At 41.7% G+C, this 26,134-nt stretch overlaps 1 protein-coding gene across 3 annotated transcripts in view; it reads left to right on the top strand.

The window, feature by feature from the left end:
• The first annotated feature begins 367 nt into the window (after window positions 1-367).
• The window catches only part of plcb3 (phospholipase C, beta 3 (phosphatidylinositol-specific)), a 119,375-nt gene continuing 93,608 nt past the window's right edge, over window positions 368-26,134 (top strand). For all 3 annotated transcript variants that reach the window (XR_008632519.1, XM_055156110.1, XM_055156111.1), the window contains exon 1: window positions 368-888. Coding sequence is in view for 2 of the 3 variants with exons in the window: in XM_055156110.1 (XP_055012085.1) it covers window positions 790-888 (99 nt within the window). In the remaining variant the exon portion in view is untranslated. The remainder of the gene's footprint in view (window positions 889-26,134) is intronic.

Raw genomic sequence — 26,134 nt, 5'->3', positions numbered from 1 at the left:
TTCAACGCTTTGGATTTCACAGCTGCCCCTTAGTCAGTTATAATATGCATCCAGTGAGTACAAAATCATTCAGGAATGGGCTTGCAATTGGTTAGGACAAGAAACAAACGTGGATGTACGTGCAATTGTTACAAAAAAATAAATACATGGGACTGTTAGGAAATTGCGTTTTGTTTGTTTGTTTTCCCATTCGTAGCCTTTTTTCGCTTATAACCTACTTTCAAACGACTTGGGTGAACTTTGTTGGAAGAGACCAATAACCAAAACACACCCCTTAACGCACGCCTCCTCCTGACGCAGCTGTCTCTCCTTCATTTTATCCTTTTCCCACACAAAACATGCGAGGAGGGGTGAGGGAGGAGGGGTGAGGGAGGCGGGGGAAGGACGAGCGGAGACTGGGCAGGCAGTTGAGAAAGTTCGGAGCGAGGCTCGGGGACTGCGGTCTGACACGCCAAATGGACTCTGAAGCGTCTGGATAAGAGGACTCCAACAAGAACAGAGGATTATTTCTATGTCCAGCAAAGCAAAGCTTGTTCGAACGTGCAGCGGACAAGACAGCGCCATATGACAACTAACTTTTCCCCTCTCCGTGGACTTGTTTGTAATGTTCTCAACGTAAACCAGTTCTCTCACAATCGCGTCCTCGCAGAAGAAAAGGAGGCAGGGAACGAGGAAGAGAGTTTACTTCCTTCCTAGCTTGCTCCATATCTATCTTGCTGACTGAGCGGCAGGCAGTGCTGTCCGTAGCCGGACTCTAGGCGTTGGCAGCCGGGCAGGGAGTCCCGAGCCATGGCGGGGGCCAAGCCGGGAGTCCACGCACTACAACTTAAACCTGTGTCCGTGCACGAGGAACTGAAAAAAGGAGGGAAGTTTATCAAGTGGGACGAGGTGAGAGTCATGCACTTTTTCTTGTTTGTAGTATTGATTTTCTTTGGTCTGTTCTTTCACTGTGTGAAAGTGTGGGACAAACTATGCGTTGTTGAGCGCATGTAGAATTTCCCCTGTGGTCACTCATGGGCACAGACTCAATGCGCGTTTTGTTGCGTTCTTGTCAAGCCGGTTTTTCACTCGGCTCTGGTTTAGTCCAATATGTTCTACTGTTACTTCTCAGCGGAGTGAGGAACACACCTGTCTCCCACCCGCTTTTGGTGTATTTATTTCTTCTCATCCACTAGTCTCGAATCTCGTTCCTCCCTTCCGCATTTTTTTTCTAGAAGCGTGCCTGGCAACCTTTGCATGCTCCCCTCAAGTGTTTCAAGTGACGGTCAATGATTAACCCCGGCTGCTGACTGTCCTCCTCTCGCTATGTCAAGTGTTCGTTAAGGACCACACGTGCCCTGGACAGTGGTCCCTGACAGAGACTTCTGTCTACAGCGGGTAGGGCCTCTATTATGACACAACTGCTCTTAGAGCAGGCTTCGTCTTCTGCTGTCCTTCTACCCAAAACAGACAAACTTTATTGATCCACAAGGGAAATTATTTGGACACAGTAGTACACACATCACAATATAATGTAGAAACAAAGAGCACATTTATAAATGGTAAAATAAATTCTAAATAAGTAGCAAAAAAAAGATAGCAAGAGAATGGTCTCAAATAAGACATAATTATATAAATGTAAATATACAAGTAAAAATAAAATGGAAACATAAGTAATAAAATATAAAAATAGCAGGATAAGTAAGAAAATAAACTATAAAAATCCTAAATAAAATAGATAAGTAAGAAAATAAAACAGCTTTGTACAAGAGGTCATAGGAAGACAGTGCAACATTGATATGCTGATTGTCAGGACACAGGGTTATCTGTTACATAAGGGTGAGTTGTTGTACAGTTGTAGGGAGTATTATAGTATGAATGTAGTCCTGTATCTCTCACTGTTTGAGTGAAGCTGTAGGAGCCTTTTGGAGAATGAGTTCCTCTGTCCCTCTATAGTCTGGTGCAGTGGGTGAGTTGTTGTACAGTTGTAGGGAGTATTATCTGTCCCTCTATAGTCTGGTGCAGTGGGTGAGCAGGAGTGTCCATGATGGAGAGCAGTTTGTCCATTGTCCGATCACGTGACCAGCTTTGATCAGGCACTAGTTTCTGATAGTGTTCACACTATCCAAACATCTACATTACCATCAGGCCTATGTCCCCATGTTAGGCAATGGCAATAGGCTATGGCATTTTTTATGGTGGAACTTTTGACTAATTCAGTTTGTTTTATATTGCTAGGTTAAATGATCAGATGGTAGTCCTACCTGTAGGCTGCTATCTGTCTTCATTGTTGATGTCCTGTGTTTATAAAATAAAATTAATATCAATTTTTTTACTCTTGTGACTGATAACCAATAGATTAGCCACTGTTAATATCAGTAATTTAAATTCTATAGCATGTCTAAATTGTAGTTAAAGGCTGTAAATGGAACACATGGCTAGTCTGTATTAAATCTTAGTTTCATGAGTGCTGTCAATCACACATGGCTAATCCTTTACAACACAGTTCTCCTTCCACTCTGAAGCATGCAAGTTTTATTAAATAGTATTTAGCCACAGCAGAGCCTCCCAAATCGTTTTAAGCTTCTCAGAAGTTGTGTTTGCCGTTGTGTGTTGTGCATGGGTGTGTTGTATGTGGTCTGTGATTTATGTGTGTGTGTGATGGACTGGGATGTGTGTAATGTGTGCAAAGGTGGAGTAGCCAAAAATTGTACTCAAGCAACAGCAACATTACTTTTATATAATGTTCAAGTAGTACAAAATAGAAGTCCAAGAAATTAGTCAAGAGTAAATAAGTATTTTAATAATAAAGAGTAATAAAGTAATTTTCAAGTTAGAGTAACTTAAAAAGTGGAGAGAGTGGAGGCACGTGGTGTTGTCAGGATAGGAAGAGGAACAGGGGGAGGTTGAGGCATGGTCCTGCTCCTGAATCTCAGCCAGTCATATTAACTCCACATTAATGTAATTGGAAGAGAAAAAAACGATGCACAAAATCTTTGTGTTTTCAAAAGATGATCATAATTGTTAAAAAATAAAACATATCTGAGCTAGTGGTACATGAAACAAATTTTAAAATTAGGGTTGTCAAAAGTATAGAAAATTAAATACTAATTGATACTAAAACTACTATCAATACCTAATTTGAGTAGATATTGATACTTAAAAAGATACTAAAAAAGAGAGGACCTACCTTTAAAATGATCTTGAGCTGTGTATAAGAGCATAGATTAATATACACATGGACCACTATGGAACCCCGGAGGAGCTGGGAGGACGTGTCTGGGGTGAAGGAAGTCTGGGAGTCCCTGCTTAGGCTGCTGCCCCTGCGACCCGGCCCCAGATAAGCGGACGAAAATGGATGGATGCCACTATGGAACAGCTTGTCCACAGAAGGGTTATACAGATTTAAAAAATAAATATTCTATATTCTAAAATTGTTTGTATTTATTATTATCATTGTGGCACCCTAATTAATATAGAGTATTGATTCTATTCCTATCACAATCGACTTTGAGCTGTCAGTATGAAATGGTCAGAACGCTACAAAAATTTGGGGGGGTAGGAAATAGTCACCAAAACCTTTACCAAAGTAACAGTGCTGCCTCTTCAATAAAAGTATTTCTCAAGTAGACATAAAATTATGCTGCTATAAAGTAAAATTTCTTTGAACAGTTAGTCAAGTAAATGTAACTGAGTTCTACCCACCTGTGTGTGCGTGTGTGTGTGCGCGTGTGTGTCTGTGTGTGTGTGTGCCTGTGTGTGTGCCTGTGCGTGTGTGTGTGCGCGCGTGTGTGTGTGTGTGCGCGCGTGTGTGTGTGCGCGCGTGTGTGTGTGTGTGCGTGCGTGCGTGCGTGGTGTATGTAGTGGCTTGGGATGTGTGTTTCTCACTGAACGACTTCCTGTTGGAGCTTGTTGTGCTCCAGAGTCTTTTCCTGTGCCTCCTCCTTCTTGTCCCCATGCCCCCGCACACAGCCACTATTACATTTCAAGAAATTCCTACTGTGATGCAATTAAAATTCCACCTTTAAAGCAAGTTACAGCAAAGTTACAGCACAAGTGCTTGCTCTCTGGTGTTTGAGGTGTCAAAAATCAAATGGATTAATATTATTATTATTATTATTATTATTATTAAGAGCCATTACAGGGGTAGCAGTGTTCAGTCACTTTGGCAGTTAGAGCATGAATTGGACTGTAGCAATGATCAATCATTTCTCACTTGTGGCATCTCAGTCATGTCCAATTGAAGCTCTGAATACTCTGTTCCATGGTTTATGTCCGTGTAAACTGAAACTTAACCTTATGACCTTAATTGCCCTAATGTTGTGTCCTTTGCTCCAGAGCGTGTATACTTTGGGGCATGAATTCGTGTTTTCTCTGTATGATCTTAAATGTGCACTGTGCTGATAGCCTGACAGGCCCTCCGGAAACCAATAGTTTCTCATGCAACTCTGTGGACAAATTAACCACTTTTTATCTACTACATATCAGGCAGAGGATATCGGAATGACAGCTGTATCAAAATAAGATTGTAATGTTATCGGCAGTTTTAAGAAGCTGAATTCAATTAATTCGGAAGTATTTTAACACTACATTGTCATAATTGTATTTGTTAAGTATTGACCCAGCAGCTTATCGGGTTACTTTTGTAGTTTATTAATGTATTTCCTTGGACATTTAGCACAATGTTGCCAATAGTGATTGCTTTTTTGACGTTCGATCCATCGGAAGCAAAGACTGGATCTGGCCTGTCACCATAATTACTAAATCGACTTATTATTCAATACATGATAGCTAGAGCAGTATATTTTGGGTTCTATAGTTTTTGTGTGTACTTGTTCTTTGCCATAATGGGGAGATTTGTTAAGATTTGAGCTGTAGAGAATTGAATAAGAAACTTTTATGACTAATTATTAGTCAATTCAGCAATTTCTTTTTTGCAGCTCAGGCCTTAAAGTTACTGTCTTTTTTAATATTTTATATTGGTTTACTGTTTCTATCCATCTTTGTATCAGTGTTGTAAAGTAGTATCAGTATTAATGTTGACCATGACATTTCTCTGTCAATATTTGATGCGTGACATTTTCGGGAAATTTGATGAAATGGCGTGGAATGACCCTTATGTGTTGGCAATTAATATCCCATTCACTAGCTAGGACCACACCAACAACAACATAGTGCAAAGAAGTTTATTGATAATGTACGATGCAGGGCCAGAGATGGCTGGGTTGAGACTATAGGTGGGGGCTCCGTCTCAGTCTTCAATTGGCCCAGCCGGAACGGGACCCCTCCTGTAGGGGTCTTATGACTGAAAGAGAAAATAGGGGATGGTAGGGTGGGGTCGAGTTAGCAAAGACAAACCGAGATGATTGGAAAGGCTGCTACATATAGGCTTCTGGGAAATTAGAGGCGTGGTCGAGGTGAGTTGTGGTTCGCTGGTGAGAGGAGAGGGCGGCTGAGGCGTGGTCCTGCTCCTGAATCTCATTTAATCATATTGACCACATTAGAAGTGTAATCCCCCCTCTTTAATATTGCCTTCATCATTTGTATTGCTGTGTAATGACATCTGCTTCTCCTGTGAGTTCACATTTACTGTAAATGATTGAACCCTCCTGTCACTCACTCTGTGCATGCCATAGACAAGGCTGACCAGCTACAATCAACCTTTTCAAAAACAGATCAAACTGTGACGCATCTCAATTCTCTGAGAAGTAAACCCATCACCTTAGGTTCAGTCAATTCAGAAAAATCAACTTTCATTGATGTTTTTGCAGTAACCTCCGACATTGTTATTATGCAATATTTATTTAGCGTATACTTGGAATTAATAGTAGTGCAGAGTTTTGCTTAATTGACCATGGCCAAGCTGTGCTGTTGAATATGTCAATAAATCACCTGTTGTAATATTTGATGCACAATCCATCTGAGCTTGGATTTAGCTTTGTCCATCATATATACAGATCTAACTTGTTGCGTTCCCTGTAGTAAATATGCATGGGCATTCTTCTGGTTCTAGCGCCCCTGTCTCTGTAACTGCTGCTGTCATGCTTGTCATTTTGGCCTTAAAACGTTTGTATTAACCTGCTCTATATGACCGTGGTGTTTTTATTATATTGTTTATGTTATATATGTATGTATTATTTTTTACACCATATGTGGCAGCAAATGTGGCAGAAGAGGAAATACTGTGAGAAAGTGAACACAAGAGACTGTTGAACTGTGTGAAATGAACTGTTTGTTTTTCTTGTATCCATGAATACTGTGCAATAGGAAAGCTAAGGAGCTAGCTATGGACATATGAGATGCTACAGGCTTTTTACACAATGTGACATCAAATGTGGCAGAAGAAACACTTTTAGGGAATGGACCATTTCGTCAAAACCCTAAACGCCAAAGCGGATAGAGAAACAGGATCCTGTGTTGCGGGTTCATACGAACACTTCAAGACTAAAATGTCGAGGCCACAGCAGCAGCCACAGAGAGACGAGACACAATATTCCTATGTAAGTCAGTGACTAAAATCAATTTAAGGACAATTTTTTTACAGAGACTTAATAATCCATTTTTTTAAATTGTTTTGGTTGTGTTTGATTCAGCAATGGTTTATTCAAGTGCATTTTTGTGAACAATCCTTCTTGTGAGCCAGACACATTAAACTAGTCCTGTGTTAAGTCTGTTTTATTACGGCCTGTTGTTTTTGTTTGTCTTACAGTTCCTGTGTTAAATATTCTTTAGACAGTCAGGTTTATTGATCATTGAGAGGATATATTTGCATTTTTATTCCATGGTCATTATATTAGTTGAAATTGGTCTCAAAATGTCAATATTATCGTTTATTGCAATAAATTCTTGGTCATTTAATCGTCCAGCAAAATTTGTTATCGTTACAGGTCTAACTGTGAGTGACGCTCCCTTTGCCCACTTCTTTATACAGTCTATGGTAGGGCTGGGGGTAAGAACGATTTTTAAAACAATGAATTGGGTGTTTTTATTCATATGATTTGCATTCTGTTAAATTAATCTAGCATACTTTAGAGAACAAAAACAAAAACAAAAATTAAGCCTAAAATAATCTTAAATCCAAACAATTGGGAACATTGCAGAAGAAAATTGATCTACCAGAAGAATCAACCAGTAATTAATTAGCATCCAAAACAGAAGTGAAACCTAGTACTTTTTTCTGCATAAGCAGTTGTTTTTGCATTACTGCCCCCTGCAGGTGTAGTTTTGTGAGTGCAGATTGGGTCAGATACATAGCCATACTGAATCAAGAATCTCTTTATTGAACTTAAGCCCTAATGTGGAGAAGGAGTATGGCCTTATTGAGGTGTTGTGGAGGAGTGTCACACACCTGTGAGAAACTGCTCCCCGCTCAAACTGTGCAGACATGAAGGCAAAGGGCAAAGTTCAACCACAACCACATGTGAAGTGTGCCACTCACGCCTGGTAGCACATAGCTTTGAGCCTAGCACCACACTACCCATTCTACCCAGTCTCAAGCTGTTCGGGCTGTACAGTTTCAGTCAGAGATCTAGTTGTTTCAAATCACCAGTGATCGTGCCTTTTTAATTGCAAGATCTTCAGTCAATCCTATGTCAATAAAAGCATATGGTTGAAGCAGAGTAATTGTTTTTTATTATTATTATATATTTTTACTGTTTCGTTGATTTGTTTTTGACATATTGTCCAGGTCTACTACCAATGGTTTGATTTTGAAGATCTTTGTGCTACACCAAGATTTGACCAAAATGACAAAGCTTGTATACTTTTAGATGTTGGAACAGTGAAAACCAAACATGCAAGTTGGAGGTTTCAGAATGTAAGATTAGCTATTCTTGTTGACTTGTCATGAAAGTACATGAGAGTTTTTAATCACAATAAGTAAATGTTTGGCCGCCACACAGCAAGAGGGTCCTGTTATAATATTGGCTTGTGTGTGCCCATAAATACACATACACTACGATCATACAAAATGTTTGATGGCTTATTTGAGAAATTGTACATCACTATTCACTCTGTACTAAATGGGTTTTTAGTAGGTGCTGATATTGAAAAATGTGGTGGATCGGCTATTGGCTTCCAAGGTATGAATTTACCCACTATTGTATAAATTGGTGTAATAACTATTAGCAGGCCAATTGTGGCCCAAAACTTTTCCCAATATTTTTACAGAGCTGTTATTTAATTACTTTAAATCAGGGGTCTCAACCTCAAATTACCTGGGGGCCACATTAGATAAAGTCTGAGTGAGGCTGGGCCACATTGAGTATTCGATAAATAGCGGTTGCACGGGAAAAAAAGAGAGCGAAAGAACAACATGCAACACACTTTCTTAATCTTTAATAACAGTTCAGAACATGAAAATGTATTCAGAATGTAAGTTTAAACTAATACGTCTACTCTTCTTCTTTTGCCTACTCCTTGCTGGTTGAAACCTGGCTACGCTTCATCTTGTACAGCTGAGAGATATTTGGCTTGCAGGAGGAAGCAGATCCTAAGGATAGACTGAAGATTCTCATCAGTGAGCCTTGACCTGTGTGCTTTCACACCGACAGTATTTGGTGCGCACCAAACGATCCATTCGAACTAGAAGTGGTTAGCTCGGTTCGTTTGCGTTGGTGTGAAAGCGTCAATCGGACTCTGACCCGGACCAACTCAAGCGGACCGAGACCTCAAAAAAGAGGTGGTCTCGGTTCGCTTGAATCCGCACCAAATGACCAACTTTGGCGCGGTTCCTCTGGTGTGAACGCGAACCCGGGTCCAAACCACAGACAGCAGGTCCAAACTAACTATTCTAGATGAATCATGGGAGAAACGCGTCTCCTGCCTGTAATGACGCACTGTACGACTCCAGCGCAGTAACAGATTGTTGTCCAGATGCAGCCGCGATTCATTTTCGAATTATTTTACCAACAATGGCCAATACAGAGAATGTAATACACGAAGATCAGAGCAAGTACCAGTGTGCGAACGTGTGGCTCCAGAGTGAGTCAAAAATGGGGGTGTGTACGTCTGTTCAGGACCTGCACAGAGGTCCCGGTGTTCCCCGTGATCATGTAGGAACCAGCATTTGTTATTTTAGGCTTTAATTAACCAAATAATTTTATGGCAATAGGCAATCGCCCATTCAATTGATTCACCTTTAAAAATGTCCTGCTTTTAGCCTCGTGTGAGAAATACAGTCGGACTAGATCCAAACCGGAGTCCCGAATCAGCAGGAGCAGCTCCGGTTCTGTCCGGGCTCAGATGACGTGGAGCGGGGAGTGAAAAGCGCTTTTCCCAGGAAGAACCAAATGCGGACACCAACTAAACTGGATTCACGTTCTGTCCGGATGCTTTGCACCACCTCAGAACCAGCCGCAGTTCTTGAGCGCGGAGGACAGGAGCAGCACAGACCTGTAGGTAGTCCACAGCGCATTCTCGCTTTCCCCGCACGAAACACGGAACCAGCCCGCAGACGGCGGAACGTACCCGCTCAGACCCAGTCATTGCGCACTGGTCTTGCTCGCCACCGTCTGGAACCAGCACATGGAGGACAGAGCCTCCGGACCATCTGACCAACGCGCTTGTAGGACGACAGAAGACCAAGGACCAGACTCCAGCCCCGTCCTGAGGAGCTGCGCGCTACTGTGAGCGCTGTTGGCTGCTGCTGTTACCCGAACTCAGGACTGATGCGGTGAGTTTGTACAAAGTTCTACGTTGCTGTTTTATGAGTTCATGGTGATAAGATGAGGACGGCCCGCGGTATTAACAGGGAACATCAGTATTGGTTACTGGAGGTATCGCTGTTCTACCGGGATACAGAGGCTCGTTAATCGGACCAGTTTTGGTTCGTTTGCCGGTGTGAAAGCGGACCACACTGGAGTGTATCTGCTTCTCGTATGTCAAACATGGATGGAAGACACTTGTTTTTGCCTTGTACCTTTTGCTAACATGTCGCCAAGCCTCTGGAATAGATCAGTGCAGTTTTGTGGTGCTTGCATATTGATGGGACAGCTGTGTTTGCCGCTGAGTGCGCGTGGATTTCGGCGACACATATGTGGAGCTTGGTCATCGGGTTGCCAGCAAGTTACGCACCGAGTGTTGAACAGGTAAACAGACTGTCAGTGTCTTTTTATTTCTTATTAGCCCATCCAATAATGGTCTCATACTTATGAACATGGGAATTTTGTCAGCGCCTCCTCTGCGCTCTGATACTGTGGTTGTGGGAGCATAAAGTGAAGTGCGCACACGTGTACCACCATGTGTGGTTTGTTTTGGTTCTTCGGTGACACCGTATGTGCACGTGTACTCGTATTAACAGATCCACTTAGACTCGTTGCTTCACAACTGCTGATTGAGTTTTGGGATGTAAACTGCGTTAATAATCTGTTGTGAATCTGCATGGGTACCGATTGCAGCTTCATCTGTCAGTGCGGCCCGCGGTAGGGGGGTGGGATTGTGCTTACATCTACCGCGGGCCGCACTGACATTATTCTTTGGAATCAAGTGGAGGGCTGCAAAAAATCCTTCCGCGGGCTGCAGTTGGTCCCCGGGCCGCGAGTCTGAGACCCCTGCTTTAAATGATAGTGCATGGTTAAAAAAAGTTGAAATGTGTGTGTGTGTGTGTGTATGTTTTTTTGTTGTTGTTGTTTTGTTTTTGTGACTGTCACCTTTTTTTCACAAAGGGATAATTTTTAAAGGAGCGACTACAAACACATTAATCAGGAGACGTTTCTCTATTCAGATAGACTAACCCAAACCTTGTGTGAAGTGGTGCAATGGAATAGTTTACCACCTGCTTTGAGCTGTGAGCACATTCATGTAGCAGGTGACTGCCCACCCCCCGGTTAATTTTCCCATAGACATTCAAAAAAAGTTGGCAACCTTGCTAAGAGCTAATTAGTTATGGATGGATAAAAGGCAAACTGCTATGCTAAATCTCTTGTTTTAAATGTTTTTTTTGGACTTAAAACAACAGTGTTATGGATATTAGTTACCATCTGCTTAGCCTCCGTGATGTCTTTGAACTCTTAATATTTTCAAAAAGTCCATGGGAAAAATTTATGAAAAAATGACTTCTGGAACAGGAGAAGGTGGTCACTGTTGAGCTCCATAGAAATCAGTCAGACATGAGAGAATTACAGACCAAAAGTGAAATGTGCACATAATCATTTAAAAATAATTAACATGTATATAGTGCATGGCCTGTCACAGGTGTACCATGTTCTCACATATTTCATTGCTGTGCATGTCAAACTGTAGTTCAGGTAAAGCTCTCTCCTGCTCAGTGTGCCCCTCTCCTGCTGACAGTGGAGTCCAAAGGTCCCTCTACACTCTTGCCAATGTTGCAGTAAACATAGGTGTGTTTCCATGAAACCTCACTGCATATCTGAAAATGAATGAAACTTTCACTTCCCCACAGTTCAAACTGAGAGAAGCAGTGTTCACACATGTAATTAGAATGACCAAGTTTACTGATCACAGCAACTCTGCTTCATTTGAATAAAATGCTACACAAAAACAGTCCTCTGACTTCCATCTCATTCACTTTCTGTACTGTTTGTTTTACAATGGAAATGACTGTAGTAGCTCTGGCATGTAAAGCAGGAGACTGACAATGCAAATGTGTTTATTAGATTGCTTCCAGTGGTTTGTACAAGGGCACTGAGGAAACCTGTTTCAATGAGCAATGCAGCAGTCACATGAACCCCCCTCCTCTTTTCATGGTAAAGTCTGCATGTATGTGGAATTCCCCTGTTCTGCAGACAGTCGATGCATTCATGCTGATGACAAGCATGTAGACAAAACTGCATTTCTCTTACTAGAATTATAAAATGTTTTCTGTATGTTAGAATTGACAAAGATTTAGCTCTAGTGCCAAATTACGAAATACTAGTTTTGCAGTCCCCAATCCAAGTCATTTAGTTTTCTAAGAAATGCACATGTAGATCAGGACAGGAGTGGTCTGACTGTTTTTTTGAGAAGTACAAGGCTATATTTTATCACATATTTTAAAATGAGTAGTTTGCACAACATGTACAACAAATACAGTAATAAGTAAGTCATAAATGCTGAATTTGGTCTTACTAGTAAAAAAGAAACAAAACAAAAAAGCAACATGAACTGTAAATCTGTGAATAGTGTATGTCTTTGGTGACTGAGTTTGAATGGGACTAGTTCTACTTATTGATTTACTGGATGAATGATAGCAGTAATTGGCTATTGGCTATTGTTCTTCGTGGGTTTATTTTTATTATTGATTTTCGGAACAAATTATCGCATTTTGACCCCCTGAACGTTGACAAAAACCCACACCCGGGTATCTAATCGATTGGTCCAGCAAAAAATTTGATCAAATGGGCATCGTGAAAATGACCGACATGACCCGACTCAACAGCACCACCTAGAACTGGACCCCTATGGGAGTGAGGACAGGCAAAGTTTATCACAGGGAAGCGAAATTCAAGACAGTGATAGAGAACAATGAGACAAGCCAAAAGATGAATTGGAGCATGTCTCTATGACGAACAGGAAATTTACCATATTGGATCAATGTATATGTGTATGTATATGTAGAGTATATGAAAGTATATGAAAAGTGAACACTATAGCGCCGCCTAGCATAGACATGAAATGTCAAAGTTAGTGGATTTGTACTAAATTCAGGGATTAAATTCTATTCATGACTACGAGCAAAAAAGATATTATAGACATGGGGCATTTTCCACTGTTGGCCAGCAGGGGCGCAAAGAGTTCCTCAAAAAATAATTAAAAAAATGATTACACCCACGTGCTTAGTCCAAACGTGCTGACATATCTATAGCGCCCCATAGCATAGATATGAAAAATCAACATTATCGGATTTGGACCAAATTCGGGGATTAAATTCTATGCTTGATTACAAGCAAAAAAGTCTGTGACGGACATGATGTATTTTTTACGGTTGGCCAGCAGAGTGCAATGACTTCCCCCCAAAATATCGTATTTTCCGCACTATAAAGCCTTTAATTTAATCCAAAAAACGACTACGCACTTTATAATCCAGAACGCCTTATATATGAATTTATTTGAGTGTTAGTGCGACTTACTCCATGCGGGCGCGGCAACCCCTATTCCGACATACCGTCATTCCGACAACCCTCCACCACGACATGAACCCATTCCAACACTTTTTGATGCCCCCATTCTGACACCTTGATGCCGCTATTCCAACACTGATGAACCAGGAATACTCCAGGACTAATCTTGGACGAGAGAGAGAAAGAGAGAACCGTGATCCCGTATAGCAGGGTATTTGGTGTGCTCTGTGCCATTAGAGCTTGCAGAGCTTTACGCACTCTGCTCTGACCTCCCTGCAGATGAGAGCGCGGTGGAGATGCTAGATTAACGAGTGCATAAAAGTCTGCATCTTTTAGTGCGTGCACGAGGAGAAGCGGCGCTGCAGCCACCTCTTTATAAACTTGTATGAATTTATAAGGGACCCACGCATTTCTGGGTCCTTGTGTAAGGCGCTCTGTCCTGCATGACCAGGTAAAATTTCAGTCCTTTAGCCCTTATTCATGAAAATATCCAAATTCCTAAATCATTGATCTTTTTAGTGCCGCTTTCTGATTGCGAGCCCGGCACTGCTACAGCGGTTGCTGCAGAGCCCTTCTCTTCGTGCGCACTTGAAGATGCGGACTTTTACGCACTCGTTAACCTGGCATCTCCACCGCCCTCTCACCTGCAGGGAGGTCAGAGCAGTGTGCGTAAAGCTCTGCGAGCTCTTAGAGGATGTTGTGCCTGGGAGCAAGTCTTTGGCGGTCGCATGGGAGAGGAGTGCGAACCGGAGGGAGGGCCAACATCGCTGCGAGCGGCTTTAAGTTAACATTGTTCTTCGTTCTCTGCAAACACAAACAAATGCAAATTCGACCCACTGAACATCAAACAACAAAAAGTCCCACAACCGGGTATAGGATTGATCGACCCAGAAGAATAATCGATAATATGACCTTTTTAAAATAATGTCCAACCAAAACCTACTCAACAGAGCCTCCTAGAATTGGACCTCTATGGGAGTGGAGACAGGCAAAGTTTGTCGCAGGCAAACGAAATTTGGAACAGTGATAGAGAACAACAAGACAAGCCAAAAGATGAATTGGAGCATGCCTCTATGACAAACAGGAAGTCGGCCATATTGGATAAAAATTTCGGCTCTGTTTTTACTTGCATGTGTGCAAAAAGATTCAAGTCCCTGTTTGGTTCAAATGAGCTCAGATTTGACATGTTACATCTACAGACATAGGTTCACAAAATTTATCAGCAGGTTTTGTGATACTCCTTATGGTTTGCCTGTAGCACGCCGGCAAAAAACACTGTTTCTTGTTTTTTCGATGCCCTGTCACGGCCACAGGCATTGTCCTAGAGAACTCAAATTCAAATCACAATTGCGTGATCCAGGTCTGAATGTAATGAAATATGAAATCTAATAAAAGTCAACTCTATAGCGCCCCCTAGCATAGACATGAAGCATCAACATTATCGGATTAGTACCAAATTGGAGGATTAAATTCTATGCATGATTACAGGCAAATATGTCTACTACGGACATGAGGCGTTTTTCATGGTTGGCCAGCAGGGCCGCAATGACTCCTAAAAAATATTTAAAGGTTCATTATGTAATTTTTCTAATGGATGAGCTGTCAGCCAGGGCAGAGGTGGGGAAGAGAGAAAGGCGTGCCGGGACGGTCACGAGTCCCTGGCGGTCGCGTGGGAGGGACATGTGCGCGGGGGCGAGGGCCACCATCGCAGCAAGCGGCTTTAATATACATTGTATTTAATTGGCATGTACCCCATTTATGACATCAACCTGTCCAGGGACAGAAGGTGGAAATTAGGTATTAGATATTCTGCTAATACCTGCTACAAACATATGACCTCTTTGTGTAAGTGAATGTTTTTATGTGTATTGTCCCTGATAAATAAACAAACTAAACTAAAAGCAGTTAAAGAAGACATATTGTGCTTATGTTTGCTATATAGTTATAATCTTTGACACCCATGTATCATTATGTTATAATTCAGACATTTTAAATCCATCCATCCATTTTCTTACACTTATCTGGGGCCGGGTGGTAGGGGCAGCAGGCTAAGCCAGACTTCCTTCACCCCAGACACGTCCCCCAGCTCCTCCGGGGGAACCTCGAGGACATTTTAAATCTCAATATTGATTTAAAATGATTTAATAAAGAAAAAAGTCAGATGATTTCCGTATTTGAAAACTGTTATGGATTTTTGAACATTTTGTACCAAAATTACTACAAAACACTGCTGAATCCTGTGGGTATCACATATCAAAATAAAACTGGAGAAAAGAGTTAAGTACAGACTAGTGGGCATGTAGCAGATGGCGGTAAAAACAGGGCTGGATCGGAGCTATGACATCTTCAATACAGAAGTATAAAGATTGCGTTAAACATGACTCACTCTAAATACAACTTCAGAGAGTACATGAGAAGGGGGAACAACTTTAACATGGTTAAAAACTTAGAAAAGCTTTAATAGCAAAACGAATCAAAAACACATGAAGGACCACACACTTGGTATCAAATATACACATGATGTAACTTCTTGCTTTGCCTCTAATGGTTTTAACCTTAGTAACACCTGATTGATATAACTCTGAAATCTTATACATATGAATCAATTTGGAACAACTTGGATAATGATGACTAGAAAATCAGAATTCTGACTGGGCTCATTATCAACTCTTGTGTCCACCATAGAACTTTCCTGTTTGATTAGTTTCTTGCTGTGTGACTGTGCAGTTTTTGATGCCACCGATGAGCCCCTCTAGGAGGGGTGTGAACAGTCTGTGTGTTGGCGGGAGTGATCCTTCATAACGGCTTACGTCCTGTGAATGTGGAGCAGATTTAGACACTCACTGCCCCCACAGCTGTGTTGTCTGCATGCTGCCGTGCGTGTATGGAAGAAGCAGGCCTGCTGATATCACACATTTGAACACAGGAGACAAATTGTGAGTGTCTAGTTTGTGGTTGTGAAAATAGTCTGAAAGTATGATAATTTAAAACAAACTTTACATTTGCCTAACCTTATCTAAACACCAAAGGTACAAATATTGAGGTGTAATGTACTGCTACCAAAAATACTGTGTGAAACTATAGCATTGAAGACTGCTTAATGCAAAAAAAAAAAGAAGAAGAAAAGAAAAAAATATTAATCACATTGTAATCAAGATTGAGATTCTGTAATTTCTTGTCAGTGATCAACCTGGGTCTTTTAATTGAGACTCTGACAATCTTCTGAAAGTTAAAGCATACCTATTCTTCAAAATCAACTTTCAGAGGTTTTAAAGGGACAAAAATAATGTCATTTTTTGATCTGTTAATGTTTGATGTTGTTTCTTCATCTAAAACGGACCTGGAGTTGCATTTTGTTTCATTCACACATGTTTAACACACAAACCCTGCATAATTAGGCTTCTCTCAAACAGTAAAGACCCTTGTGATGTCACGTGGTAATACAGAAAGTGCTCCACTATGTTGTTAAACTACTTCATTAGGATTATTTGGGTGATTTCACCTCCAGATCTCTACTGAACTAAAGGTAAAAGGTAGCTGCAGGTTCAAAACTACCACTACATGACATCTCAATGCATAATACAGGATTACTCAGATGTGTGAATTTAACAAAACACAACTCCCAAGTATGTTTTTGAGGAGGTAACAGCATTAGAACATGGTTTAAAGATAACAAGATTAAATTTAGTGTAAAATAGGACCTTGCATGGCAAAGTCATTTACCCTCACCACTTACAAGTTGTATTTGGAGTGATTTGTGCATATTTGAGTTTAATGTGCTTTAATGCTGTAGATCAAAGATTGCCATTTCTGCGATCAGTGGCACATTACCAATTAATGCCTTTCATTGGGGACAGTGAAAGGCACTTTTCTGTAATTTGTCAATCTTCTTTTTTTGAATGGCAATAGCTCATTTGGTAGAGCATTCGCCCACTGATCTGAAGGTTGGCGGTTCGATTCCAGCTCTTGACAAAAACATTACAGGTTGAGTGGTTCGATCCACTGACCCACAGGTTGGCGGGTGTGATTCCAGCTCCCACAGATGAATCTGTCGTTGTGTCCTTGGGCAAGACACTTAACCCACATTGCCCACAGTGTCTGCGTACACTGGTGTGTGAATGGGTGAGTGGTTCCTTGTTGTAAAGTGCTTTGAGTGCCTTGAAGGTGGAAAAGCGCTATAGAAAAATGTGACCATTTACCATTTACAGGTCTCGGCAGCATTGTGCAGTCATTTTAGTACAGTAGTAGTATGATGTGCTGTTATCCACCCGAGGTGTCAACTCTTTGTTGTGATGATGTTTGCAGCAACGTTGGCTCTCTTTTTTTTTTTTTTTGGCTATTCTTTGCCGGTTTCTTATTCTTATTGGCCCTCGCCCACTAACAAAGTTAGGGGCGAGGGGTATTGTTCTTCGTCGGTTTCTTTTTTTTTATTTTCTTTTTTTTATTCCCTTTTCCGACCAAACGATCGCATTTTTGAACCCCTGAACATGGACGAAAAGTCCCCAAACCGGGGTCCAGATCGATCGGCCCGGCGAAAAATTCGATAAAATGGGCATCGCAACAATGACCCGAGTGACCCGACTCAACAGCGCCGCCTAGAATTGGACCCCTATGGGAGTGGGGACAGGCAAAGTTGGTCGCAGGGAAACGAAATTCGGAACAGTGATAGAGAACAATGAGACAAGCCAAAAGATGAATTGGAGCATGACCCTATGACGAACAGGAAGTCGGCCATATTGGATCAAACATTCGCCGCCGTTTGGACTTGGGGGTCTACAAAAAGATTCAAGTCCCCGGGGTTTGGTCCAAATGAGCTCAGATTTGACATGTCACATCTAGAGACATGAACTCACAGAAATTTTCAACTTTTTTTGAGATACTCCGTACGGTTCGCCCGTAGCACGCCGGCGAATAACGCCTTCGTTTCCTGTTTTTTCGAAGGCCTGTCACGGCCACAGGCATTGTCCTAGAGAACTCAAATTCAAATCACAATTGCGTGACCCAGGCCTGAATGTAATGAAATATGAAATCTAATAAAAGTGAACTCTATAGCGCCCCCTAGCATAGACGTGAAACGTCAACATTATCGGATTTGGACCAAATTTGGGACATAAATTCTATGTATGATTACAAGCAAAAAAGTCTATTACGGACATGATGCATTTTCCACTATTGGCCAGCAGGGGCGCAAAGACTCCCCCAAAAAATTGTTAAAAAATGATTACACACACAGGCTTAGTCCGATCGTGCTGAAATTTGAATCACTAATGCCTGATCATGGCCTGAATATAATACACTATAAAACATATGAAAAATGAACTCTATAGCGCCCCCTACCATAGACATGAAACGTAAGCATTATTGGATTTGTACCAAATTCGGGAATTAAATTCTGTATATGATTACAAGCAAAAAAGTCTATTACGGACATGGTGCATTTTTCATGGTTGGCCAGTAGGGGCGCAAAGACTCCCCAAAAAAATAATAAAAAAATGATTACACCCCACAGGCTTAGTCCGATCGTGCTGAAATTTGAATAAGAAATGCATGATCACGGCCTGAATATAATACACTATAAAACATATGAAAAGAGAACTCTATAGCGCCCTCTACCATACACATGATATGTCAACATTATCGGATTTGGACCAAATTCGGGGATTAAATTCTACGCATGATTACAAGCAAAAAAGTCCATTATGGACATGATGCATTTTTCATGGTTGGCCAGCAGGGGCGCAAAGACTCCCCCTAAAAATAGTAAAAAAATTATTACAGGGACATGCTTAGTCCGATCGTGCTGAAATTTGAATCACTAATGCGAGTTTTTGGCCTGAATATAATACACTATAAAACATATGAAAAGTTAACTCTATAGCGCCCCCTAGCATAGACGTGAAACGTCAACATTATCGGATTAGTACCAAATTCGGGACATAAATTCTATGTATGATTACAAGCAAAAAAGTCTATTACGGACATGATGCATTTTCCACTATTGGCCAGCAGGGGCGCAAAGACTCCCCCAAAAAATTTTTATAAAATGATTACAGGGACATGCTTAGTTCGATTGTGCTGAAATTTGAATCACTAATGCGGGATATTGGTCTGAATATAATAAACTATAAAACATATGAAAAGTGAACAGTATAGCGCCCCCTACCTTAAGGCCCGTTCAGACCAAAGCGTCAAAGCGTCCACTTTCTATGTAAAGTCTATGTGGACGCGCGACTAGAGCGTCCTGCGTTTTTGCAGCGCGTTTTCGGCGTCAGCGCGGCGCGAATCTGGCGTCGACGCGGCGCTTCTTGAGCGTTTTGGCGTCAGCGGCCAAGACGTGCGTCCAAAGCGTCAGCGTCAAGAAGTTGAAAATGCTGAACTTTTCACGTCAGACGCGCCGCGTCAACCAATCAGGGACGAGTATCCAGTGACGCAGCGACGTTATTATCAGGAAGCAAGACCCGAGAACCAGAACCAGAACCACCAACATGAGCGGAGCATAAATATATACGCCACAATCACCGAGCCGATCGCAAGGACTACACCAGGACCGGACCAGGACTAAACCAGGACTCGACTGGGACTAAACAAGAACTAGACCGGGACCAAACCAGGACTAGACCGGGACTGATTCAGTGTCATTAGCGGAGTATAAATATATATACGCCCCAGTCGTCGACCCGATCTCCTCCGCTGATGTTTTATGTCATAAAAACACTCTCTCAGTCTGGTCTGATATTGTTTCGGGAAAAGACCGGGACCGGGCTTTTGTTTCCAGGGCAACGGACGCGCGTCAAGTATTTTTGTCCCGTTTGTTCACGGCGGGGGCGTCTAAACTCAAATGCAAATGCGTCCAAATAGAGGCGTCAAGGCGTTTTTTGACGCTTTGGTGTGAACGCCTCTTTAGACATGAAATGTCAACATTATCGGACTTGGACCAAAGTCGGGGGTTAAATTCTATGCATGATTATAAGCAAAAATGTCTATTACAGTCATGGTGTATTTTTCACGGTTGGCCAGCAGGGAGAATCCTCCAAAAAATATTGTAAAAATTATTATATGCACATGTTTTGTCCGATTGTGATGACATTTCTATCAGTTATACACTGCATGACCCTTATTCCATTGATACAGTTATCAGGGATACAGCGCCACCTCTATGAATGCACACAATTTATTATTGTGTGACATAAAATTAGTTTCACATTCATTTGTAAAACTTTGCCAAAACATTCACTGACGTACTCCTCATCATAAAAGTCAGTAAGACCTATGCCCTAGTTTTACACTTTGGCCTCTACAATAATTTCACTTCTGAGAAATTTAAAGGCACACTATGTAACTTTTCTGGTGGAGGATGTGTTTTCATGCACTTAGTCTTAGGGTGTTTTCACACCGACAGTATTTGGTGCGCACCAAACGGTCCATTCAAACCAAAAGTGGTTAGTTCGGTTCGTTTGCGTTGGTGTGAAAGCGTCAATCGGACTCGGACCCGAACCAAATCAAGTGAACCGAGACCGCAAAAAAGAGGTGGTCTCGGTTCGCTTGAATCCGCACCAACTTTGGTGCGGTTCCTCTGGTGTGAACGCGAACCCGGGTCCAAACCATAGACAGTATGGACAAACGGACTATTCGAAATGCATCATGGGAGGGACACGCGTCTCCTCTGCCTGAAATAACGCTGTACGACTCCAGCGCAGTAACAGATTGTTGTCCAGACGCAGCCGCGATTCATTTTCGAATTATTTTACCAACAATGGCCAATACAGAGAATGTAACACACGAAGATCAGAGCAAGTATCAGTGTGCGAACGTGTGGCTCCAGAGTGAGTCAAAATTGGGGGTGCGTACCCCTGTTCAGGACCTACACGCACAGAGACGACCCGGTGTTCCCCCTTTCGGTGACCTGTCACGGCCACAGGCATTGTCCTAGAGAACTCAAATTCAAACCACAATTGCGTGATCCAGGCCTGAATGTGATGAAATATGAAATTTAATAAAAGTGAACTCTATAGCGCCCCCTAGCATAGACGTGAAACGTCAACATTATCGGATTAATACCAAATTCGGGGATTAAATTCTATGCATGAATAAAAGCAAAAAAGACTATTATGGACATGATGCATTTTCCACCACTGGCCAGCAGGGGCGCAAAGACTCCCCCAAAAAATATTTAAAAAATGATTATAGACACAGGCTTAGTCTGATTGTGCTGAAATTTCAATCACTAATGCATTATCCTAGCCTGAATATAATACACTATAAAACATATGAAAAGTGAACTCTATAGCGCCCCCTAGCATAGACATGGAAACATCAACATTGTCGAATTTGGACCAAAATCGGGAATTAAATTCTATGCATGAATACAAGCAAAAAAGTCTATTATGGACATGATGCATTTTCCACCACTGGCCAGCAGGGGCGCAAAGACTCCCCCAAAAAATAGTTAAAAAATAATTACACTCACAGACTTAGTCCGATCGTGCTGAAATTTGAATCACTAATGCCTGATCATGGCCTGAATATAATACACTATAAAACATATGAAAAGTGAACTCTATAGTGCCCCCTAACATAGACATGACATGTCAACATTATCGGATTAGTACCAAATTCGGGACATAAATTCTATGCATGATGACAAGCAAAAAAGTCTATTATATATATTTTGTCGTACAGTCACGAAATTCGGAGCAGTGATAGAACTCCTAGAGACAAACAAAAAAGTCAATCATTGTGCACCCCTATGACGAACAGGAAGTCGGCCATATTGGATCAAACATTCGGCGCCGTTTGGACTTGGGGGTCTACAAAATGATTCAAGTCCCCGGGGTTTGGTCCAAATGAGCTCAGATTTGACATGTCACATCTACAGACATGAACTCACAGAAGTTGCCACATTTTTTTGGGATACTCCTTACGGTTCGCCCGTAGCACGCCGGCGAATAACGCCTTCGTTTCCTGTTTTTTCGAAGGCCTGTCACGGCCACAGGCATTGTCCTAGAGAACTCAAATTCAAATCACAATTGTGTGACCCAGGCCTGAATGTAATGAAATATGAAATCTAATAAAAGTGAACTCTATAGTGCCCCCTAGCATAGACGTGAAACGTCAACATTATCTGAATTGGACCAAATTCGGGAATTAAATTCTATGCATGTTTACAAGCAACAAAGTCCATTAAGGACATAGGGCATTTTTCACGGTTGGCCAGCAGGGGTGCAAAGACTGCCCCCCCAAAAAATTGTTAAAAAATAATTACACACACCGGCTTTGTCCGATCGTGCTGAAATTCGTCATGCCTGATCATGGCCTAATTATAATACACTATCAAGTATATGAAAAGTGAACTCTATAGCGCCCCCTACCATAGACATGAAACGTCAACATTATCGGATTAGCACCAAATTTGGGAATTAAATTCTATGCATGATTACGAGCAAAAAAGTGCATTACGGACATGGGGTATTTCTCACAGTTGGCCACCAGGGGCGCAAAGACTCCCCCCAAAAATAGTAAAAAAATTATTATATGCCCATGTTTAATCGGACCGTGCTGAAATTTGAGTCAATAATGCGTGATCTCAGCCTGAATATAATACACTATAAAACATATGAAAAGTGAACACTATAGCGCCCCCTAGCATAGACCGGAAAAGTAAACAATATTGGATTTGTACCAAATTCAAGGATTAAATTCTATGCATGATTCCAAGCAAAAAAAAAGTCTATTACGGACATGGAGTATTTTTCATGGTTGGCCAGCAGGGGCGCAAAGACTCCCCCAAGAATATTTTTAAAATTATTACACTCACAGGCTTAGTCCGATCATGCTGAAATTTGAATCACTAATGCCTGAACATGGCCTGATTATAATACACTATAAAACATATGAAATGTGAACACTATAGCGCCCCCTACCATAGACATGAAACGTCAACATTATTGGATTTGTACCAAACTCGGGGATTAAATTCTATGCATGATTGTGAACTAAAAAGTATATTACGGATATTGGGCATTTTTCACGGTTGGCCAGTAGGGGCGCAATGACTCCTGAAACATTTAAAGGTACACTGTGTAATTTCTCTAGTGGACGAGCTGTCGACCTCGGGAGCTGTCGGGAAGAGAGGGTGGCGTGTCGGGGCGGTCGCGAGTCCCCGGAGGTCGCGTGGGGGGGCGGTGCGCGCCCGGGGCGAGGGCCACCATCGCCGCGCGCGGCTTTAATTATTTTTTTTCCTTGCATAGGATCTCAATTTTGAGGGCCTAAACCTCGACGAAAAGTCCCCAAACCGGGTATCAGATCGACCGGTCCGGCGAAAAATTATATAAAATGGGCATCGCGACAATGCCCAAAGCACCCCCACTCAACAGCGCCTCCTTGAAATTTTAAAATTTTTAAATGAATTGGAGGCTCAGACACAAATTTTGGCGTAGGTTCACGAAATTCGGAACAGTGACAGAACTCAAGGAGACACACAAAAAAGCCAATCATTGTGCACCCTTATGACGAACAGGAAGTCGGCCATATTGGATCAAAATTCGGTGCCGTTTTGACTTGCGTGTGTGCACAATGCATCTAGTCCCTGGTGTTTGGTCCAAATGAGCTCAGATTTGACATGTCACATCTAGAGACATAGCTTCACTCAAATCACCCACATTTTTGGGATACTCCTTACGGTTTGCCCGTAGCACGCCGGCGAAATACGCCTTCATTTCCTGTTTTTTCAGTGACCTGTCACGGCCACAGGCATTGTCCTAGAGAGCTCAAATTCAAATCACAATTGTGTGATCCAGGCCTGAATGTAATGAAATATGAAATCTAATAAAAGTGAACTCTATAGTGCCCCCTAGCATAGACATGAAATGTCAACATTATCAGATTTGTACCAAATTCGGAAATTCAATTCTATGCATAATGACAAGCAAAAAAGTCTATTATGGACATGATGCATTTTTCACAGTTGGCCAGCAGGGCCGCAAACTCACCCAACAAATAGTTAAAAATTTAATACACAAACAGGTTTTGTTTGATCATGCTGAAATTTGAATCACTATTGCTTGATCATGGCCTGAATATAATACACTATAAAACATATGAAAAGTGAACTCTATAGCGCCCCCTAGCATAGACCTGAAATATCAACATTATCGGATTTGGACCAAATTCGGGAATTTAATTCTATGCATGATTGCAAGCAAAAAAGTCTATTACGGACATGATGCATTTTCCACCTTTGGCCAGCAGGGGCGCAAAGACTGCCCCAACAAATTGTTAAAAAATGATTACACCCACAGGGTTAGTGCGATTGTGCTGAAATTTGAATCACTAATGCGTGATCACGGCCTAAACATAATACACTATAAAGTATATGAAAAGTGAACTCTATAGTGCCCCCTACCATAGACATGACATGTCAACATTTTTGGATTTGTACCAAATTCAGGGGATAAGTTCTATGCTTGATTATGAGCAAAAATATATATAATTAAAGCCGCAAGCGGCGTCGAACGACCCTCGCCCGCCGCGCCCGCGAACTCCGCGTCCGCGAACGCCGTGCCCGCGAACGCCGTGCCCGCAAATGGTGCGCCCCGCCCATAACATACTCTAAACGCTGTGTCTGCAAACGCTCAGCCTGCAAATGGTGAAATGACATAGGACACCTTTAAATGTTCTTTGCGCCCCCTGCTGGCCAAACTTGAAAAATGCCCATGTCAGTAATATATGTTTTTGCTTCTAGTCATTAATAGAATTTAATTTCCAAATTTGGTACAAATCCGATAATGTTGACGTTTCATGTCTATGGTAGGGGGCGCTATAGTGTTCATTTTTCATATGTTTTATAGTGTATTATATTCAGACTGAGATCATGCATTAGTGATTCAAATTTCAGCACAATCGGACTAAACATGTGCGTGTAATACTATTTTCAATATTTTTATGTGGAGTCTTTGTACCCCTGCTGGTCAACCATGAAAAATTCACCATGTCCATAATATACTTTTTTTACTCGTAATCATGCATAGAATTTAATCCCAAAATTTAGTGCAGATCCGTTAATGTTGACGTTTCATGGCTATGGTAGGGGGCGCTATAGTGTTCACTTTTCATATGTTTTATAGTGTATTATATTCAGACAGAGATCATGCATTATTGATTCAAATTTCAGCACAATTGGACTAAGTCTGTGCGAACAGGAGCAAATAATGTCACCTTGAAATTAGGCGAAATGTTTACCGAAATTTTCGGCTTTGCCGCACGTAAACCGTGAAAGTTATCAAAAAAAATCAGCTAACTTTAGATGTTCCACGTCTCTAGATGATGTACGGTGATTTTCAGCCCTGTGGGTGAAGCGCCTTCAGAGGAGTTCGTTCAAATGCAATGTGAACGAAAATGCGGACTCAAATTTCAATCCAAGATGGCCGCCTTCTGGTTTGTCAGGGGGCGTGGCCATAATAACATTTTTTGTTTGTCTTGACATGACGAATGTGTGTACCGAATTTCGTGGCTCTACGACAAAGTTGAGGTCGGGACGTCTCCCATAGGCGCAATGTATTTTGACTTTTCGAGGTGGCGCTGTGTCGCCATTTTTTTATGGCCATGTACGAAACCTATATTTTATCGAATTTTTCGCCACTTCTGAATTTTGGGCAAAGTTTGGTGAGTTTTTGAACGTGTTTAGGGGGTCAAATTAGGGTTTAAAGAGCAGAAGAATAATAATAATTAAAGCCGCAAGCGGCATCGAACGGCCCTCGCCTGCCGCGCCCGCGAACGCCCTGTGCCCGCAAATAAGTGTGCCCCGCCAACACCATACCCTAAACTCCCGTGTCCACAAACTCTGTGCCTGCAAATGGCAAATGACATAGTGCGCCCTTTAGATGTTCTTTGCACCCCCACTGGCCAACCTTGAAAAATTTCCCATGTCAGCAATATATGTTTTTTCGTTCTAGTCATTAATAGAATTTAATTCCCAAATTTGGTGCAGATCCGATAATGTTGATGTTTCATGTGTATGGTAGGGGCGCTATAGTGTTTTTTCATATGTTTTATAGTGTTTTATATTCAGACTGAGATCACACATTAGTGATTCAAATTTC

This window comes from Boleophthalmus pectinirostris, unplaced genomic scaffold, assembly GCF_026225935.1.
Source record: "Boleophthalmus pectinirostris isolate CB_2022bp ecotype Guang Dong unplaced genomic scaffold, ASM2622593v1 HiC_scaffold_20, whole genome shotgun sequence".
In the NCBI taxonomy this organism is placed as follows: domain Eukaryota; kingdom Metazoa; phylum Chordata; class Actinopteri; order Gobiiformes; family Gobiidae; genus Boleophthalmus; species Boleophthalmus pectinirostris.
This window is presented reverse-complemented; position numbering and strand designations above follow the sequence as displayed.